The following is a 21890-nucleotide window of genomic DNA, read 5'->3' on the forward strand; positions in this document are numbered from 1 at the left end:
TGATGTCATAATACCATCATTCGTTAGAATGGGTTGAGGTCAAGAAAGTCAGTGACACTGAGGACAAAAACTGGAAATTTATTATTTATTGCATCAAACTGCGTTTTAAACATAGTGAGTTTAATACCACCAAATAGAGCTGTACCGCTCAAAAACATGAGAAAAAACGTCTCGAGAGCATCTTTGAGCTTAGGATCAGAAGACATGCCTATTGGAAACCGAAGTTTCGTTTTGGCTTCTCAGAAAATTGTTTGCAAAAATGTTACTTCTTAGCAGATTTGGCTGCCTCTTTCTCCTTCTGTTCTTCTTCATAGACCTTGATGAGTTTCTCTACTTCCGCTTGCGTAAGGATGTGAAATATAGTATTCCCGTTCTCTCTAGTTAGAGTCGCGATTTCGACTGAAATGCAAGAGTAATTCAGTAAAGATTTTCTGGCTAGCTGGCTGGATTTAACAAAAAGGCTTCAGAAGTAAAAACAGAAATTAAAGAACAAATTGGGGAATAAAGCATCTCTGAACATACGGTATCCGAGCGTAAAGGAGAATGGGAGAGATCCTTTAAACAAGATGACCCACGAAGAAAAATATATGCGATCTTGAAAATATACTGCTTGCGACATTACTGAAAAATGCAGTTTAACTTAAAGATTTCCCTTGACTTAACTTTCAATGTCAAATTTACATCAGCAAGAAGGCAAACTGCCAATAATTTCAATCGAGAGACCCAGCCTTGAAAATTTACACAATTTGAATCCGCAAAATAAAACAATCCGTTAGCTTAAGTTTAAAATATGATCGAAGCTGAGCAATCAGTGTAGGCTATGCTTGAACATTTAAACTATGGTAAAACACAATTCAGTAATATCTAGTCAGGCCCATCCTTCTTAATGCAAAAGATGACAGTGAAACTGGCTACAATAGATTAGCCAATCAATACCAAACACCGAATTCGAATACGAAAATAGACGAATGAGATAACGAGCAACGCACCCTTTTCAGTAGACAGCTTCTGAACATCTAATGTTTTGCTTAGGACATTGATTCCTAAGTTCAGTGCTTCTTTGAGAGATATACCTTCCTCCTTATATTCTTGTTTCAGCATCGAAATCGCTGCCTAAAAAGAAAAGAAATATTTAAATGACCAAGGGAAAGCCAAATTGAGACAACAGAAATGTCTTGCTTTGCCTTCAGCTGGTCATTTCGTAAAATATTTTATGGGACGCTCAATCGTGCGGTTCTGATTTTTGAGATTTGATTAAGAGATTGCTTTAAGGTGTTTTTTGCAATAATACTCTATCATTCTCATATATGCTTTGTCAAGAGATTTTGTACATGATTATCTTTAAAATGCTTTGATCTTAAGAGCACTTTGCGTAACTATTAATTAGCGTGTTGCCAACCATTAGAGCGAATGCCACTTTTGCAAAGGAGTCAACATCCTTTGAAGAAGTCCTAGTTATGGGCCCCATCAGCTAAACATCTACAATCCCCAGTAGATGATGATGATATTTTGCACCCCTCTCCAACTCTCCTGGTTCAAATTTGATATCTCTTTCCTTCAAGTATGCAGGCACCGACTTTAGGTAGAGGGAAGGGGTAGGGGATGGAGGGATTAAACATACATGGTAGCAAACATGACAGCATCATGAAATATATCTAAATGTGCCAAATCAGTTAAAGGAGTTATAAATTGGCTGAGATAAGGCCACATAAGCACAAGCTCTTTTCCCATCAAACCTCAGTAATTTTTTCTCTGTTCACAACTTCATGAACCAAGCCAAATAAAAGTTTACAGCTATCAAACTTCAAATCTTTCAGTTTCTATATCACACCAAATTATCAACATCTCAAACTGTTTTTTCCAAAAGGAATTTCATGGCAATCTTTTAGGTTCAAACGTTTTCAAAAGAAAACGATTCTAAGAATACATCTTTGATGACACTACACTATAAAACATAACTGCGTTGTCCAACATAATAGGCTGAAATTATTTAAAATGAACTTACTACACTGTTGTTCCCAATGCAAGTAGCTTTCCAACCTGAGTAGTTGCCACTAGGATCACTCTGGTATAACTGAAAGCCAAGTCGCCTGTCCCAGCCCATGTAAAGTAGGGAAACTCCAAAAGGTCTGTAGCCTATAGTCGGAAGGTAAATCTAGTCAATAGAAACATTCTAATGCTGCCTTCATGAGACAATGGACTGTCTCTGTTTATATACTGTAAAGAAACTGTAAATTTACAAATGGGACAAACTTACTTTAAATCATTAATAATAACTAATACTAGTTATGTTTAGATATTGCTTTACTTCTTATGACAAGGTTCAAAGTTTGTGTTATGTTAATCCAAATATAAAGATTTCCTTTATCCTCTTTAGTGTTTTTGATGGTAATTACAAAGAAAGTAGAAATCTGGAATTAGGGATATTTCCAAATATCGATTTGGTAGGTACAGTAGATTCACAGGTTGGGAAAAAATTACTCAAGTAAATTTTGAACTTTCATCCTTTCACAACCTCCCAAAATTAGCCACTTGTTTTCATCCCTGTGCCCTGGTAAACCATAATCAAATAAGACAGGCATATATTCATGCTTTTCATATCAGCAAAATACCAATGATATAATATGATTTAGGTTGATTTCTAACAATCAAATTCACTGCACCTCCTGTTTGTGTATACTGCTGCTTCAGATCACAAAGCTTTGTCACTAATTGCTCACATGGAATGGGTTCTTGGTAGGTCAAGAGATACCTGAAAAAATGTCATTGGATCAAAGCTATTTATATGTAAATGTAGTGACATTTGATAAAGCTATTTAAATGTAGTGACATTTGATAAAGCTATTTAAATGTAGTGACATTTGATAAAGCTATTTAAATGTAGTGACATTCGATAAAGCTATTTATATGTGAATGGTTAAAGCTATTTGTATAGGGAAATTTAGGGGATATGTCTGTACAGGTTCTTCAAGGAACAAACTTTCAGACTTATTTTCAGAATTTGAAAATAGCATGAAAAAGAAGACACATGTCATACTAAAGTACTTTTAGTCTGACACCCATCAGAGTTTGTCAAAAGGTTAGCGACACCCATTTCAGTATAAAGAACACAAAGAACAACATAATGAGCTTCACTTCAAACAAAATAAATCTGTAAATTTCAATTCAATGAAACAATATATCATATCATATTCATAGACTGAGTCATATTTTTGACAGAATTTTATTAGTTCATGCTATTTTTAATCAAATTGTGTTTCAAGATGAGCTTGTTGCATTTTCAGCCAAAAACAGCATGTACCCGATTGACGTTGAATAGTGCAGATATTATTTGAATAATTTGAGATGCATAATCAAAGAGCAATAAAATGTTTTCTCAATAAGTAAAAGACCATTGAAATTATACTAATTTTACAAAAATATCCAATGACAATAAGCATTAGCAAATTTTGAGAAAACAAATTTGTAATAAAGCTGCACTTTCCAAAAAACCAATCTTTTATGGTTGAGTATTGTTGGCCAAATTTGGTGTCGCAGTCACTGTTTCAACAAACATAAACAGAAGAAAAATAACCCGAATACCTTTGGGCAATGAGTCTAAGTTGTCGAGTAAGAACATTGGCATCTGATGTTATACCGGCAACACTGCAGGCCATATCACTAAAAAGACATTTCAAATTAATGTCAATTCACATGACATAAAAAATCTTTCTCTTTTGCAAAAACAGATATATATTGACAAAACAATTAACATAACTTTCTATGTGAGGACTTAATTCTAAGAAATCTTATAATCTTACTTACTCGTGAAGTTTATAAATTTTCTCAGAAAAAATCTCATCCAGCAGTTTATTCGTATTTCTCTTTTCAGCTGCTAGCAAAACCCCATCATTTGCTAAAATTCCAAGGCATGTGCCTGCATGGCCAATTGCTTCCATTGCATATTCAACTTGAAAAAGCCTCCCTAGAAAAAGAATTAATTTGTGCCTTCCATAAATAAGCTTGGTCTAATAGCTGTTTCCAGTTCTGCCTTTATCAGGCCTTAATCTAAGCAAAATGAAGGTGCTCTACAAAAAAGCCACTTAGAAACTCTAGGTACTCTATAATGCAACTCTAAATAAAATATCCTTGAAAGCATCCTTCGAGAGCTTTGGACAATCAAGAGCTTCACACTGAAAGCTTTGGAAGAGTGTTAAATAAGAAACTCATCGGTGATACCAAAAAGCACCATAATATGAAATAACAAAACATGCAACAAACACGTCTCAAAATTGTGCAGATTTTTCTAATTATGTAAGTTGCCATCACTTGATATGTAAGATGAGCTTTTATCACTGTCAGTATCACTAAATGTTATGTTCAGCTTCACATTTTGCTTCATCAAAACACATGGCTTCAAGTTGAACATTTTACTTTGTTTCCTTTGTTATGTTATCCTTTCTATAAGACACGCTAGAACATCTACTACCTTCAAAAGCAAATCAAAACTGAAAAGCAATGCAACAATTTGGGTGGAAATCTGATAGCTGATTTGCACAGGCGATTTTAAGCTATTAAGAAAAAACAGAAAGTAATACTTCAACAGGAGAACATCAATGTTTGCTCAAATATCAAATAAATCTGCCGGAGAATGCCCTTGATAGCCTGTGTCTTTGGTTGGTACCGAAAACCCCATGTTAAATTTGTTGAATTTTTTCTCAAGGGGTAATCTTACACAAATCATAATATTGCAATCTGTTGGGAAGATTGTTCATGCTTGATCAAGTTCATTCAACAAATTCCAAAAATTTAGTTTGCTCAGTGGTAATATTGTTTTAATGTTTGGAGGGGCTCTATAAATCGTTATCTGAAGCCTTTTTTGGGTGTGCTATAGGTGTGTGCACTTGATCAAGTGCCTTTCTGGGCAAGGCTTTCTTTATAAAAATACTACTTTCATATATACAATGTCTATTAGGCATTTTAAACAGCCTTTGATCACTAAAACACATAATAATGACTGGGCTGAAAAGCTAATTTATTCACTACGCATCATGCTTCTAAGGTGCACATGGACCTACGGTGTCAAACATTTTGCGAAACTAGTTTTATTTAATCAATGCTATCTCATTATGTTCTTCATTGAAAAAAATTACAGTAGCATTGGCCGACACCTGGGGGATAAGGAGTGTGGTTGTCCCCAATACTTTGGAAATCAATGTTCTTTTGTTCTAAAACAATGGGAAAATGTGATGTCATCTTATTAAAACAATAGGCTTGCCCCAATATCTGACCAAGTGACTCCAAATCATTCTGTTTGGCATGTGACTGGCACCACTTTTATCTTTTGATGACCTTTTCTAGAACTGAGGTTGACACTCCTGACCTAGGGAATGTCTTTCAAACATCCTGCATTATATTTTTCACTTGTTTATTTTCCTTAATTTTGCTTTCATTCAAGCCCAAGGTTCATGATCCATACAACCTTGAAATAAAAAGTCTGTCATCAAAATTGGTGCATACAGACTTAAGTATAAATGACAAAAATTAAGAACAAAAGACAACATAAATATAAAAAAATTGAAAATACCTTCAGGGGAGAAAATGGTTGTCCTTGAATCATATCTTCTTGACTAGATAGAAATCAAACTTGGTGGTAATTTATTTGCAAAATATGATTGCAAATTGAAACAAAAGTACATTGGATAAAAGAGATACGGCATTTACTTCTATCTTCTAGCTTCAATGCAATTAATTGACAAAGGAAACTATTCAAAAAAAGGAAACTGTGCTGAACATGTTTTAACATTTCCCTAATCTACCCTTTTTGTCAGCCCCACAATCTGTGTTACAATGAGACTATGTAAAACAATAATTAAAAGTATAACACAGTTTACTGTTGAATTCAAAAGGCTTTTAGCTTCAACAGAATCTATTATATTATATATTTGTTATATTTTCCTATGACTATTTTTGTAACAATTTTGAATTAAGTAGATAAAAAGGCCATAAATAAAAATGTTTAATGGCTTTGAAAAGTACAAGCACAGCAGTATGGTCTTCTTCATTTGATGCCCAAACAATTTCTTATGCTTGCTCTCATCAGAGGCTTTTAGGCCGTATCTTCTGGCAATTACATAGTTAGACAGAGTTCAGCTGACAAAGAATAGCGAATGTTATGATGGGGATATGTTCAAATATTGTAAAATTATCTCACCATCTTGTCCCTTTATGTGTATTTATCAAAGGTTTTTGGTCTTTATTTCAACTCCTTTACTTTCAGCAGCAACCATGAGATAGCATTTATACAACCTCGGTATAGTGTTGTCCGCTGGCGAACGAGGCACGTTGCACCATCGTGGAGCAAGGAAAATAATACCAAGTAGGGCATAAAACTAAATTATATGACATTTTCGATGTAAAAACAAAGTATGAGGCAGACAGCGCTAAATGACATCTCTTCGTTACAGAAGAATACAAAGAATATCAGAAATATATGCATTCTGGCACACGTTGATCATGGTAAGAGTATGAAGACCACCATCGTTCGTTGTTAAGAAATCTCAGCCTAAAGAAGTACAATTTATGTTTCAAACTTTGCGTCCACGTGATAGATGATATCTCAAAATTCTCACTGCGTCTTACCCTGACATCCTCTAGAAAAGTCAAATACTTTTGATATTATAATATTTGGAAAGAACCTAGGCCTAAAGTATAGCTTTATAAAGTTGATAAACATGTTATGTTGGCGAGGCCCTAAAACCGTTAACAGAAATGAATGTTATGAAATACGCAGTATGAGATATTTTTCAAATAAGTTTCGATCACTGACAAAATAGGCCATCTTAACTTTATCAATGGAAACATAACGGAAGAAGCAGCCCAAACCAGTCTGCATTCGAGCCCCCTTTTGTAAAAGATCTTTGGCAAGTATCAAACTTTTATAAAAAACTCGCCAGTTTTATTTTGGCAAGTTTTATCTGCAGTTATACCAAGTTGGTGGTTTGATAAATGTGAAAACTTGTCCACCAGTTCTACTGACTAGCCATCTCTCCCTGTATTAACTTTTGCAAGAATCTGTGGCAAGCAAAATCACAGGATGCAAACTGGAGTCCAAGTGCACAGTTATTTTCTGTGTAAAGTGTTTGAGAACATCATGTGCTGCCAAATCTGTTTAACAGTCTTAGGTGCAGTGTATTTTGAAAACTGGGCTGATGCTCTTGTTTGCCTCATATGGAAGAGCAGCTTCTGCAGTTCTCTTTGCTTGCCATCTGAATGCCTAAGCAAATGTGCATGGTCTGCATGGGTGGTGAGCATGGTCGCTTGTAAGCAATGGATCTCAAGATCTGGCTGACCAAAGGGACATAATTGAACTGTTTTTGTGAAATTCCTAGTATTTGTCTATCCACTGCTCATTCCCCAAGTATCAACACCCACCAACTTATTTGGCCAGTTCATTTTGTCCTTGAATACCCATGTTATTTGTAAATTTGTAGTTTTCTTCAGCTACTAACATACTAACAAACACTAAACATGATATGTACTGACAAATTAGCTCTATACATTACATTGACAGATTGATAGAAATGTTCAATGCTAGATTGCCATCCACATATATTGGAATAATTATGTTTTTATGGGATTTTCCTAGTTACCTACTCAAGCTACAGAACTTTGTTATACATTAGAAATTTTATTCCAACTAACACTTTTTCTAGGAAAAACAACATTGGCAGATTGTTTAATTGCAAGTAATGGAATAATATCCCCAAGGTTAGCAGGGAAGGTTAGTTTTGTCTTGTTTCTTGTTCTTTTCTACATTTAAGTCATTTCTTAGGGCTAGGACCATTTCAATTGACATACCTTTTGATATTCCTTTTTAGGCTTTGGTTTCAACTGTTAAGAAATGAGCCAGCCTTCATTTGTAGTTTTGTCATGATGAGATACTGATAATAGATGACAGTCAAGACTTTTTGATAATAAGGCAATCTAGTAATTTATAACTACAGCATTAAAACTCTGCTTTCCCCATTTTACCGTTGGGAAATGAATACAAGGCATAGCAAACATATATTGAAAGCAATAGAGAATATATACAGTATCACAAGGATCACAAATGTGTTATAGAAAGATCATAACATTCACATCATGAATGTTTATGTCCTATTCTGTAATTGATGACTTATTTATTTAATTGTGAAATTAAATTCACAATTCTGAAAAATTCACATTATTGTCCTCCTATCATTGCAGTTACGTTACATGGATGACAGACCAGATGAACAACAAAGAGGGATAACAATGAAATCTAGTGCCATCTCCCTGCTTTACTCAAAAGGTTATTTTTGTACAACTTTTGGAAACCTTTTTCTAATAAACCTAATGAAAGGAGATATTTGAATTACCCCTGCTCCCCCAGTAGATACTCAGGGACCTTACATACCAAGGGGTCTGTCTGATAGTTTTCAGTACATCCTTTGTTTCTTTTTTAGAATTAAACCTTCATCATTTATGTGAAATTGTTCTTCTCTTGCAGATGGTGATAATTTCTTGATAAATTTGATTGACTCTCCTGGTCACATCGACTTTTCCAGTGAGGTAACTATTCTTTAGTTAGTCATTTTAACAATGTGTGTAATCATGGAACTAAAAGCTGGGCCATTTTTTCTGATGAATAATGATTAAAGATGAGACTAGTTTTCTGCATTTTGAAATCAGATTACTAGCAGGCAATGATTTTTATTGGGTGTTGATGTTCTTACATCTTTAGCACAGCCCTTCAAATGAGCATCCTTTAAAACGTTCAAAATTTAGTGGGCACACCCCTCTCCAACAAGTTTCCTATTCTTCTACTGGGAATTTGTTCATTTTTAAAGAGAGAACAGTGATGGATTGTTATGATGCTGATAATGAAATTGGCATTTATATTGACCTTGAGTGGAAAACTGATTCTTTACTCTTTTGTAAGCTGATTTTCTAACAATTTTATTTCCTTTTTGTTGCACACCATGTAGAAAAATAGTTATAAACTAGTCTTTACCTCCTTCGAAAGGGCACTCTCTTAAACCTTGTGGCACTCATTACATGATTTACGGTAATATCTTAACTATAAAGTAATATTTTCAAACACTTAGGTATAGAAATGCTTATTCGTCCTATCCAGGTGTCAACTGCTGTGCGCCTGTGCGATGGAGCACTTGTTCTTGTTGATGCAGTCGAGGGTGTCTGCCCACAGGTAACCATGTTCACATTGTAAATTTCGACTGCTTCTTTCTAGAAAGCTTCCAAAGCTCAGAATGGTTCAAAGGCAGTCATACGTTTTGATGTGATATTAATTTGTATGACATCTGTTAGAGATTTGTTTTTGTAAGGATTAAGGAAATGATTTAATAAGTGTGTATGCGAGGGAGGGGCACAGCAACAGGTGGACTATGACATCAGTTGTTAGAAGCACTGACAACTGACCTAAGGGTCTGTGGTTCTAGTCCCTGGCAGGACCAAACTTTCCCTCAGAGTGAGAAGACAAGTCATTGCTTTTACTGTTTCTTCATAGAAAATAAAATGGAGTTCTCCGTGAGCAAATGATTGCTTGGGGGTGAATGCAATACTTAGCAAACTTTTCTTTGTATCAAGGTATTTGATCTCAACTTGCGTAACGGATGATGTTTTGGTTCATTTTTAGACTCACGCCGTCTTGCGTCAGGCCTGGCTGGAGAACATTCGACCCTGCTTAGTATTAAACAAAATGGATAGATTGATCACCGAATTGAAGCTTAGCCCTTTAGAGGCCTATCTTCATTTGCAGCAAATTCTAGAACAGGTGAGTGCCAAGCTACGTGCCATCGATACATTTTACTCTTGATCAAACTATCCTGTACCATTTTGAATGCTGCAGTGTCCGTCCTGTTATTCTGTAAACATTCGTCCATTATTTTTTGGATTAAGCAACACCGTATCTTACGAAATTATTTGAAAGCACTGGCCCTGACATACCTCCATACACTGATGTAATCTTTGAAAATAATATTCTCAGTGTTGAAATTTTGTCATTGGCGTAACGAGTGATGGCTGCTATTTGAAAAGTAAAACAACGAAAGTTATTTTTTCAAACCAATAAACATTGTCATTACTGTGATCTTATTTCTTTTTTATCAGGTTAATGCAGTCACCGCTTCCTTGTTTGCCTCCCAAGTCATGGAGAAGAATATTGATGATGTAAAAGGCAGCACTGAAAAACATGGAATGACTGATACAGCCGAAGATAACCAGGTGAGGCGAATTCGTGATATTGTGGAAGGTTTCTCTACAGCTAATGTATTTCAGTAGCTTGTTGATGATACTAGCAGCTGAATTTCCAGAAATAGTCCGGTTTATATATTGCTCGAGGAGCCGGATTATCTGGTATTGGGTACAGTAATGAGTTTAGGTTAGTAGGGTCCCTTTTTCATCAAAGTTTAATTATCCCGCTTGCAGTAGACTACTCTGTCCAGCGGGACTTTATGTCTATACAGCGGGAGTCTATTTCATAGATAAGGAATATTTAGATATAGTTTGTGATGTTTAGAAACTCAAATTTGTGCCATTGGAAACAATTTTTCTTGTATATAGGCTACAGTTTGGCCAAAATGGTCCAAGGAAATTTTTAGTGCTGGCGCAAAATCAGTGATTCTTCGGAAATTTTTTTTCAAGTGACCTTTTCTCTTCTCCTAGTTTTTTCCATTGTTTCCTTTACCTATACAAAGAAACCATTTTCCTATTCTGAATTTCTAAATTAATCTGTTGCACCATTCAAAATATAAAAATTGTACAGAACGTTATACCAATAACTGGCATCAATAAAACATATGATTATATTCCATTATAATATCTTCTCTATATTCTCAGGCTTTCCATCGAATAATCATGTCAAAGCATATGTCATCATTTCTAGGTTTACGATTGGGACTCTGGGCTCGTTGAGGCTGACGATTCAAACTTATATTTCTCGCCAGAGCAAGGAAATGTCGTATTTTCAAGTGCTGTCGATGGCTGGGCATTCAGGTGTGTATTTTCTTAATAAACAAAATTGGTGCCCCGGATAATTCGGACTGATCTTAATTTCCTATTGGATTTTTCGTTCCTTATTCGAGTCCAAAGTTGTAACTCGAATTTATCGAGCATTCAGTCAGACTGACCATTTCCTTACACCCCTGGATGTTTTTATTTCGATGAGTGACGAACGGAAATGACATTTCACTTCGTCCGCTAAAATATTTCCTGTTTCTATGCTTCCTTGAAGGCTGAAAATTTGTATTTCATAAACTGTCTATTTATTAGAGTGAAAAGTCCATATAGCGACCTTTTTATAAATAGAAACCCATAAAAGTCCTTGAAAGGTCAATGCTATTTTCTGTTGTATGGGGGTGTTTGATACTGGGAAATGCCCGTTGATTTAGACTTTACTTTATTCTGACCATTTTCAAAATGAATTATCTATTTATGTGAAGCTCTAGAGATTTGTTCCTAATGCCTAGATTTGTTTTCAGTTCAAATGAAGAATCTTCGAGTTTTTCACGAAATTTTTTTCATTTTTCTATTTATTTGCTTGTTTACTTATTCAATCATTTATTTCGCTTCAGCATTAATGACTTTGCTCAGATGTTTTCAAAGAAACTTGGCGTGAAATCTGAGATATTATCAAAAACGTTGTGGGGAGATTTTTATCTAAATACAAAAACAAAACGAATTATGAAAGGCGCTCAAAGCAAGGGGAAAAAGCCCCTGTTTGTACAGTTTGTGTTGGAGAATCTTTGGACAGTGTACGAAGCACTATTAGAAAAAAGGTGAGTTATTGGAGGTACATCAAAGTATAGAGTTGGTATTACTATACTGATATTTGTATTGGGAAAAGTGGTCGGAAATTATTAAAGATTTAATTGAGATGTTATGATGAAGAGTTGTTGTCTTTAAAGAGCCAAAGACGGATTGCTTTGAATTCAAGTCCTTGACACACTAATGGGCCTACATGTGTTAGCCACTGCGAAAGCAATTTCTGTGAATCCACTGCGAACGTTTTAGATTATGGTCCAGAAAAACATCATTGTTGGAAACACCAAAAGTTTGAGTAAAGGCAATGCAAACAACGAAAACATTCAGGAATCTAGCAGATGATTTCATTAATCTATCATGTTTTAGGCCTTTAATGGTTGAATGTTTCTTTAAGCTTGTTATTGTATTTCTTGAAGACTCAGTGTTCGTTAATTTGTTGGAGAATCTTAGCATTTAGCATCATCAAAATACTTGCCTGTCATCTTTTTTTACCTTTTTTGCATGAAATGAAACTTTTATTGGAGATATTGATTCAATCTTGGTTCCAAACACGTGCCTAACAAATTTCATCTACTTCCAGGGATAAAGATAAAATCGAGAGAATAGTTTCTAGCCTAGAATTAAAGTTGTCTGCTCGAGATACGAGAAATACGGATCCAAGGACAAACCTCCAAGCAATATTACGTCAGTGGCTGCCTCTTTCTAATGCTATCCTCGGTATGGTGTCAACCAAACTTCCTAGTCCACTTGATGTTCCTGAGGAAAGAATAGAAAAATTGATGTGCGGAGGATTACGAAAGTTTGATTCGTTGCCAATGGAGACACAGCAGCTAAAGCCAGGTATGATTTATTCATTTATTTTTGTATTTTAGCTTTTCTAGTGTCTTTAAAACACCTTCAAACGACGAGGGTTTGTCGAAATGCTTTGCCCGACCAGTGACTTCATCATGACAAATCACTCTCGCTGGTCATGTGAGACGAGATGTAACATAGTGTTTCTTTTAATAGATACATCTTCTCGCAATGGCCTCTTTTGACGTAAATCTGTATAAGCCAGGACCTTTTCTCCCTTGACTAAAACGACTTTCCCTGATCATCTAGAACATATATTGATAAGGAACGGAAGCCAAATGCATCTTCCAAAAGTCAGAACTACCACCTTTGGAATAGAAACCATTTCATTTATAGGGGAAAACTATGGCATAAGTTGTCCACAGAAATAAAAGAATCATCAAAACTTGCCCAGTTTAAAAATCAGATAAAAAATGGAAAGGAGAAGGATGTTGTTGCAAATTATGTAGATGCTACGTAGCTCAGGTTGGATTCCTGGACTAGAAAATATAAGAAAGTCGTCTTGGTGTAAAAATTTTAAAACATCTTTTAACTGTAAACGCATTGTAAAATTTAATCTTTTTTAATCTTCAATTTCATTTCTTTCAATAATTTACTAATTGTTTTATATTTTTAATTATTAATTATTCATTAGCTTGTACACAAATTGTACATAAACAGCTATATTATAACCGCCTACTGTAAATAAATTGATTATTATTATTATTATATTATTATATATCATTATTGATGAACGTTGGTTGAAAGTAGCTCTAAATATACACAACAGACTTCTTCAACATTCTGTCCGTTCCTAGCTTTTAGAGAATGCAGCTCCTGTGCCGGCAAGCCAGTAATTGCATTTGTTTCAAAGATGTTTTCAGTCTCCCAAGAGGCACTTCCCAAACACCGTAAAAGGTAGGTTCAATTTAGAAACTAGCAAGACATGTTGCTCAGAATTCGTAGAGCGTTGTTCTATGGAATTACGAAGGAAAATTATGGTAAGAAAAGTGCTTAGGGTTCAGCAGCGCTTTCAGCATCGTAGAAACCACTTTGCTTTTTTGCTGACTGTGTTGCTTCTTAGCCCGCTTCTAAGATAGCAGTAATGGATGTTGCTCTACTACCATTCTCTCGTGAAGAGATCTTTGATGTAATCTTTTTATCCAAACATTTGCTCCCTCCCTTGATTGAGCAGCCTTTCCCTGCTTTGTTTCTCCTTTAAAAAAATGTACTAAAAACAATTTATTTTTTGCCAGGCCGCTGACGCAAGAAGAAATAGAGAAACGACGTGAAATTGTAAGGCAAAAACAGTTGGAGCGTCAGCAATTGATCAGCGAAAAGGAATCGAAATTAATTGAACCAACTGAAGAACTGAGAAAAGAAGAAACAGAAACTGCCGAACCTAAGGTGTCACAAACTGAATCTGTTGAAGTAGAAGAGAGCAAGGAGGATGATGAGATTTTCATAGCCTTTGCCCGAATATTTAGTGGCTCGTTGAAGAGAGGACAAAAACTGTATGTTCTCGGTCCTAAGTACGACCCTGCTAAGGGACTGAACTTTGATAAGGGAACCGATGAGGAGGAGCAGTTTGATATTGATTCCTTCACGAGGTAGGTATCATAGTGTAAACACGCTGTTCATTGAGAGAATCTGTTCATTGAAAAGGTATGATAATTTGATGTGAATCTATGCGCTCATTCCAGAATTAAGCAGGGCAGGTCTGATGAGATTTTGGTTCAAAATAGTGATGTTGGTTTAACAGTTTGTATGAAATCCTCTGCAATAAATTAATTTATTGATAAAAGATACAAGCTATGTCAATAAGCGAAGGTCCAGACTTGCAATGAGTATCGTTTTCATGAGTGATTTGATTCCAGCCTGCCATTTTAATTCTTTTCCATGAACAGGATGCCCACATTACAGTACAGCAACATCTTTCCGAAACTCAGTTTTAGGCTCAGAGTGACCTTTGAAACTTCAAAAGAAATAGAGCCATGGTTTTGTTTTTGAAATACATCGAAATTCTTGACCTTCGTTTGCTGGAAAAAAGTTTATCTATAGGATATAGCAAGCTGATTCGTAAAATTTCGCATTCTACTTTTTTATTTTCTGGAGCAGGTAAATATAATTGTCCCAGTTTGATTGGTTTGAATGTAACCTATTCGAACATGAGACGTGATCATAAAACCAACATTATGTAATGCTCGGATTTCTTTTGGTATTGGATAAAGCTGGGAATTACGGCTGGTATAATCATATATTAAGATCACCTAGTGCAGAAAATCCTCAATAGCCTAATTACTGGAACTGTCGGCTATGTTTTGAAGCATGCCCACTTGTAGGGTTTCAAAACCCACGACGCAACACTATTGCAGTACAGAAATTCAGCAATGTCATAATATTTGCAAAAAATAATAGGTTAATTTTTGAAAACAGTTTTTTTAAGAACAGATCAAATGAGATCTGATGATTTTTCACGGTACACCTGACAATCTCTCACGACACACAATGGTGCGTGGCATAGTGGTTGAAAATCACCTGCCCTAATGTTTAAAGATTTCAAAATTGGCGCAGACCGAGGTGCAATTTTGCGAATATGTAGATTAAAACAGCCCAGTGGGCAGAAAGAGACAATAACAAAATATTGAATAGAATTTATTTTTTGCTTTTTAATCATGGAAGATTGCATATTTTCCTTTTTTTGCAGCGAAAATAATGATTCAGGATTTGAAAATTTCGAAGATATTAATGTGAGGAAGCATATGGCGTCTTTCGAAGTTGGTGATCTTTACTTAATGATGGGAAGAGAATTTGAGAATCTTGATGAAGTACCAGCTGGAAATATCGTTGGTATGAGAACTTGATCTTGTACTTTCCATTTTTCTTGTCTAAAGCAGCTGCTGAATGCTTCAAAGTATAATTTGAATTAATTTGTTTCTTAAACGAGTGGCAAAAAATGTCGAACTCTCGGAGGAAGAACTTAATTGATTTTAGTTTAAGCTCTCACACTCTCTCTGTATTCTGAGCCTCAACTTTAAGGTAATATTTAAAGCAAATTGCAGAGTCAAGAACATTTCAACATCTTCAGTTTTGTAAACCTTTCTTGTTAGAAGCAAACATTTTCTTTCAAGTTTAGTGCAAATTTTTCTATTTTTAATAACACTTTCCATTGATTAAGCCCAACGTTCACGTGGCTTGTGAAATTATTCTGTTAAATGATTATGTATTATATCGTGCATCAAGAATGCAAACTAATTCATGAAGTGACAATTTTTTAAAGTTCAGTCGCAAATCTTTCTCAGTCTGATTTCTTCTACACTATGTTTTCTTTCCATAAAAACGAAATCACTGTATTCCTTTTTTCCTGTGATGATACAAATCTTTGCCTTTTATGATTGTTTAGAATATTTAGCAGAAAAAGATCCTTTTCTGCAATTTCTCACTCGTATCTCGTCAATTGTCTTTTTCAATGGTCCTTCAAAGCATTTAATTAAACTTACAACCAGTGAAACGTTACGTCAAAACATTTTTCCAATCCGTAAATTCTAGTTTTCTTTCAAGGATTCTTATCACATTGCTTTCCTTTTTAAAAGGAAAGCAATGTGATAAGAATCATATGATAAAGTGTTAATTAGAACTTGACATCATTTATTTACAGCAATAAACGGCCTCAAGAAGCTGGTTCTCAAATCTGCAACATTATCAACTAGCCTCGCTTGCCCCGCGTTTACACCTATGCCGTTCGAGGCACGACCTATCGTTAGAGTAGCTGTCGAACCAGAACAGCCAAGTGAGCTGCCGTTTCTCGTCAAAGGCTTGAAACTCCTAAACCAGGCAGACTCCTGTGTTCGGGTTCTTGTCCAGGAGACTGGTAAGAAATTTCTGCCATTGCGTTTATTTCCCCTGTTCTTTGTAAATCAAATCATGTTTACTGTTGCCTGTTCTCGATTGATTTTACCTAATGTTGTTGCTGTTGTTACTGTACTGTGTACCATGCTAAGTACGTTGCTGAGTAATTTTGCCTTTCACTGTTCTGTTGAAGGTCATTAAGTTGTGCAAGCAGCTACTTGTTAGAAGTTTACCCCTTAAAAGTCTACAATAGTTGGAAGAGATGTTTTAGATACTTTAATGTTGCGATGTTTATTCCTAATGTTTTTTACTCAAATTTAAATGCACAGTTGCCTTACAAGAGCATAATTCGGGGGGCGTGGCTTGCTCTAAACCAATCAACGTACAAGTAGCTTTGTCTAAACCAATCAAATCACATAACAGCAGAATTCGCCTCAGCATTCCAGCAGCTGTTTAAAATACCTTGCTTCCAACTGTTTTCTTACTTTCTGCAGTGGTCGCCAAAGGCTTTAGTAGCAGCGATGATTTTGTTGCGATCTCCTTTCGCAAGGATTGATTTATTCCATGCTGGCATCTTATTCAGTACATACATCATTCCTTGTTAGACAGTTCATTCAGCTATGGTATTAAAAAGTAACATGAATTCATAAGGTCTTAAATTTGGATAGCCTATCTTTGCAACATCAATTGAATTAATATCTCAATTATTAGATTGGTCCGTGGTTATATTTCTCCTCATTCCTAATCGCAGGTGAATACGTAATAGTAACCGCTGGGGAGGTGCATCTTCAGAGATGCCTCGACGACCTTCGGACCAAATATGCATGTATCAAGATTGCAGTGTCTCCACCTATTACGCCGTTTAGAGAAACAGTAGTAGAGCGGCCTAAAGTTGACATGGTGAACGAAGAGATCGTGAACCAAAATTCTTCTGAACATATACAAAGGCTTCCAACCTTCATGCTGCGAGAAATACAAACATGGAACGAGACCATTAAGAAAGCGGACAGGATGGTAGATGATAACTTATCAGAAATGAGTAAAGATGAAATAAAGTGGATCAAACAAGCGGATCTAAAGAAATCTAACAATATTGTGGATGTCGGGTTAATCGAGGCAAGAACTGCGAACAAGCAGTTATGTGTATCCATTAGGGCCTCACCCCTTCCAAAAACAGTCACTAAACTTTTAGAGTCAAATGGGGACTTGATTAAAACCATTTCGCAAGTATCTGCTGGTGTTACGTTAAGAGAAAGAAAAGAGCTTAGATCGATGTTAGCAAAGAAGACACAAGATGCTATTCAGAACTTTTTCACTGAACTGAAGGACGCTTTTGAGCAAGCTGGAGAACAGTGGGATGACGCTATTAATTTCATATGGGCATTTGGGCCTCGTGGAATGGGTCCTAACATATTGCTGAACCGGATACAGAGATATAGAAGGTCTTCTATTTGGAGTGGAATAATAGATGGTGTTGATGGTGAGAGGATTTCAAGATTCGTTGATGTTTTTTTAAAAGGCATTTTACATGATAACGTCAGATTAATGTGGTCTGTTTTGGAGAGTTGAGAATTCCCCCTTCATATGTTCCTCTTTTCTACATAGAATACTCCTTACGGTGCAGCTATATATCCGTTTTAAAATGCATTTATTTTGGCAAGGCTAGCCTTGTTCCAGAATAAAAGCTGATTTTCAAGCCAGCCATTCAAGGAACATCTCTGTTCACTCTAAACATGCTAAATAATTGCAGTTGCTCTTTGTTTTGTTTACAAAAAGGTAGAGAGGGATTTGTTTTGGCGTCTGAGAAAGCTTGTCATCATTTCAACGTCCCTATATGCTAACACCTTTTGCCCTCCTTCTAAAGAGGACTGCAGAAGCTATCCCAAGATGTTAGACGTTACGGGCAGTTTTTTGTAGCTTTATCTTTGGCAGGACAAAAACCTTCTTGCTCGCACTGTTTATTGCTAAGCTATCATGGCACTATTCAGCATAAGTAAGAATATTTTAAGTGCATAAAGCATTAATTGCATAACATGAAAAGGAACTTTACGGATTTCAATGCAAAGGACTTTGATATAAACCTAGTTTTTTATTTTATTTAGGCCCTTTGGGTGCATTATAGGTGTCTGTTATATTACCCATGTGTTCTTTTATAGATACAGAATCAGCTATGGGCGATCGATGGGAAAACGACAACAGTATTGTTAGTGGCTTTCAATTAGCAGCGCTGTCTGGGCCTATGTGTGAAGAGCCATTGATGGGCGTTTGTTTTGTGATCGAGAACTGGCGAAGAGAAGACGAGAAGATTACAGATAATTCATGTTTGCCAACAGATGAAAATGCGAAACATAACAGCGAAGAGTTTAGTCATGCCAGTGTTTCTAAGAAAAGTGAGACTTGTACGAAAAGCGAAGAAGGGCAAAAAGAAATGGACCTGGTCGATAGCAAGGAGGACCAGTCGAATAAAAAAATAAACGATGATCAAAATAGCAGTTCTTACGTTGAAAAGTCGTTAGATGAGGATATCAAAGACTCTAATAGCAGTGCGATGAGAAAACCGGTAGCCGATTCATACGGACCGTTATCCGGACAACTTATTTCTGTTGTGAAGGAGGGTTGTCGCCGTGCATTCATGTCACAGCCCATGAGGCTAATGGCGGCTATGTATTCATGTGAGATACAGGCCACTGCAGATGTCCTTGGCAAAGTGTATGCCGTGCTTGGCAAGCGAGAAGGCAGAGTCCTAAGCGAAGATATGAAGGAGGGTACTGAGATATTCAATATTGCATCCACGTTGCCAGTGGCGGAGAGTTTCGGCTTCTGTGAAGAGATTCGCAAAAAAACCAGTGGCCTTGCCAGTCCACAGTTGGTTTTCAGTCACTGGGAGGTAATAAAACCTTTTTAATTTCACAATCTTATTTTCACACAGGAAGGTGTTAAAACCTTTTTATTTTCATAATTTTTCCTTTGAAGCAATTCATCTTTTCTATTCTTTACCGTAAGGTTATGGACTAATTTTTTTTATCATATTAAAATTCAAGATGCTCTTTTAGCTGTTTTTGTTGACAAAAATTTCTGTAATGGAATGGAATATTGATAGAGATTTTCTACATCTCGTGTTTTAACAAAGAATTGCTAATGTCATCCTATCCTGGTGAAACACTTGTGATAAACATCTTTCTACATAATGCAAACAGGAACAATGCAAATGGATGCGGAACGACGCCTTATAGAATTAATAAGTTATGATACGATACGAAAAATATTTTTAAATATCGGATATAAACCAATTTGTTGCCTTGGCACACAGGGCTTCATCAGAGTAGATATGACTTGTTTGCCCATTGTTGTAATAAAGCGGATAAAAATGTATGTATTCTAGTTGTTAAATCTGTCTCCAGTTGAATGTAGTTGTAGTATTTTTATGATACTCTGAGTTCGAGAATAAACGGGGGGGGGGTTGATTAACGGGGGGGGTGTACTTTTTCGAAGCCAAAGTATTGTTGGAAGTGATTGCAAGTAAATTTTGGTTGGCCGATGGAACAGAGGGGGGGGGGTGGGTAAAGAGTAGGGGTCTTAAAAAATTTGATAAAATAAACGGAAGCAGACCACAGAGTCTCAAATAAGTATTTGTATGCTTATTTTTTAATATTGTTGAGATATCGAGTTAAGAGAGCTGAGTTTGAAAATATTGCTCTCTATGAAAATAGCTACCCGGTTGTTTATAGATTTATAATAAAATCATGACCTTTTGATGAATGAATATGAATATTATTTCTTCAAGGCAATTGATGTAGATCCATTTTGGATCCCAACAACTGAAGAGGAATATGAACGCTATGGAAGTAAAGCAGATTCTGAAAATCAGGCCTTGAAATACGTTATGAGTGTGAGGCGACGAAAAGGTCTTTACGTCGAAGAAAAAAACGTAGAGTTTGCCGAGAAACAGAGGACTTTGAAGAAGAACAAATAGATATTGATCATAATTTTGTTAAAAGCAGTAAAGTCATAATTACAACCATAAATTTGTTTTAGTTGCCTCCGATCTAAGATCATTCTACGGAGCAATTAGAAAGCTACCTAGATGATAGGTGATGCCTGTGAAAAATGTAAAAAAAATTATCTAAAATTGGATCATACCATCTGAAAGAACGCTATGCAATATCTGTGCTATAAGCTTCTCCAAAAAATAGATGCGGCTTTGTGACGACGTTCTTGAGAGGAGTGGCACTTGCAGCAGAGATGTAGTGGGGCATTACTCTGGGGGGGGGGGCTACTGTGATCAAGGTCATTTTTTAGCAATTTTCACGTGTTAAGTAGCCCCATCTTGATAGTATTTTGCTAAAGTTATCAGCAAATAATTTGACACAGGGAATCTAAAGTATTTATTTTTTTTGAACCCAGACCCTGCAGAAACCTTTCTGTGTGCTTTAGACCCCCCCCCCCCCCTCCTACCTTTTTCTCTCTCTTATTTTCAGAACAAACAAAAGTTGCCGTTCATGATAAATAGAGATACCGCAATTACCCCATTTTCTGCCAATTTTTTATGGCACTAATGTAACAAAGGCAAACCATAATTTACCGTAATATTTGATGCCATTTTTATGAAGTTTTACCGTGTATAGAATTTCTGTCCAAAGTTGCGGAATCTATCGCAAAAAATCAGTTTCTCATTTATTATTAAAGATTATATATTTGAGAAAAAATGTAGAATATTGTCGTAATCGAAGAGAATTTTTTAATGAAAGAGGAATTTTTCGTTAATGATAAAATGGCCACGAGAGCAGGTTATGGGAAAGTCCAAAAGTTTATTTTAAAACCCAGCAAAGGTAGAAGTAGAAGTCGATGAGAATGGCAAAGATGTGTATCACATCAATGGGAGTGATTTTTTAGAAAAGAGAAAGTAAATGGAGAGATATCGAGGATTTTCAAGTACATTTTGATGCTGATAGAGATGTAACTCTGTTGGAGACATACGCAAGGAACTGGACACTACGCGTGATGTCAACGTGATCATTGTGTGGGGAAATTACTTGATATTTTGTGACCTTTTCGTTATAGTCTTATTTGGTAATATGTTTACGTGAACAGTTTTTTGGCGGTACATAACTTGAAAATGACTTTGAAAAAAGCAAACATTTCACAACATATTAACTAAAAGCTTTTTCGTCTGACACTCCTCAGAGCATGCGGGCAAGTTCACGCGTCTAACTGCGCAACTGCGCGCCTGAAATCAAGCACTTTTAAGAAATTTGTATTGTTAGTAATGTGAAATGTATTCAAACAGGGACTTTGCGCGGCCAAAATGCAAAAGTGCGTGGATGGAAAATTTTAGTGCGCGGGCAATATATCGCGGGCGCGCGACAAAGTTTCCAGTCTGGATCAGTCCCTATCATTTCGATGAATGCAATTTCCTACCAAGAATT

At 35.9% G+C, this 21890-nt stretch overlaps 2 protein-coding genes and 1 long non-coding RNA gene across 3 annotated transcripts in view; 1 reads left to right on the plus strand and 2 right to left on the minus strand.

Moving 5' to 3' along the window:
• Positions 1 to 71: 71 nt before the first annotated feature.
• Positions 72 to 6291, minus strand: LOC135687254 (proteasome subunit alpha type-4). Its single transcript, XM_065203774.2, has 8 exons — positions 6194 to 6291; positions 5567 to 5609; positions 3805 to 3964; positions 3583 to 3660; positions 2664 to 2752; positions 2006 to 2136; positions 990 to 1113; positions 72 to 399 (listed from the first exon to the last, which is right to left on the minus strand). The coding sequence occupies exons 1-8, from the start codon at positions 6194 to 6196 to the stop codon at positions 263 to 265; spliced, it is 765 nt and encodes a 254-aa protein (XP_065059846.1). The 5' UTR covers positions 6197 to 6291; the 3' UTR covers positions 72 to 262.
• LOC135687249 (elongation factor-like GTPase 1) lies at positions 6287 to 21772 on the plus strand. The gene is made up of 17 exons (XM_065203767.2): positions 6287 to 6498; positions 7695 to 7762; positions 8230 to 8314; positions 8513 to 8574; positions 9140 to 9211; positions 9659 to 9796; positions 10132 to 10245; positions 10907 to 11016; positions 11595 to 11798; positions 12365 to 12624; positions 13434 to 13533; positions 13872 to 14225; positions 15323 to 15465; positions 16274 to 16486; positions 17216 to 17944; positions 18621 to 19351; positions 20249 to 21772. Exons 1-17 carry the CDS (start codon positions 6408 to 6410, stop codon positions 20435 to 20437), a joined length of 3663 nt encoding a protein of 1220 aa, XP_065059839.2. The 5' UTR covers positions 6287 to 6407; the 3' UTR covers positions 20438 to 21772.
• LOC148957875 (uncharacterized) overlaps positions 12441 to 21890 on the minus strand; it is a 46992-nt gene continuing 37542 nt past the window's right edge. The window contains exon 3 of the long non-coding RNA XR_016145034.1: positions 12441 to 12540. This is a non-coding gene — a long non-coding RNA (uncharacterized LOC148957875). The remainder of the gene's footprint in view (positions 12541 to 21890) is intronic.

This window comes from Rhopilema esculentum, chromosome 20 (genome assembly GCF_057945365.1).
Source record: "Rhopilema esculentum isolate cy_ngs chromosome 20, ASM5794536v1, whole genome shotgun sequence".
Classification (NCBI taxonomy): Eukaryota; Metazoa; Cnidaria; class Scyphozoa; order Rhizostomeae; family Rhizostomatidae; genus Rhopilema; species Rhopilema esculentum.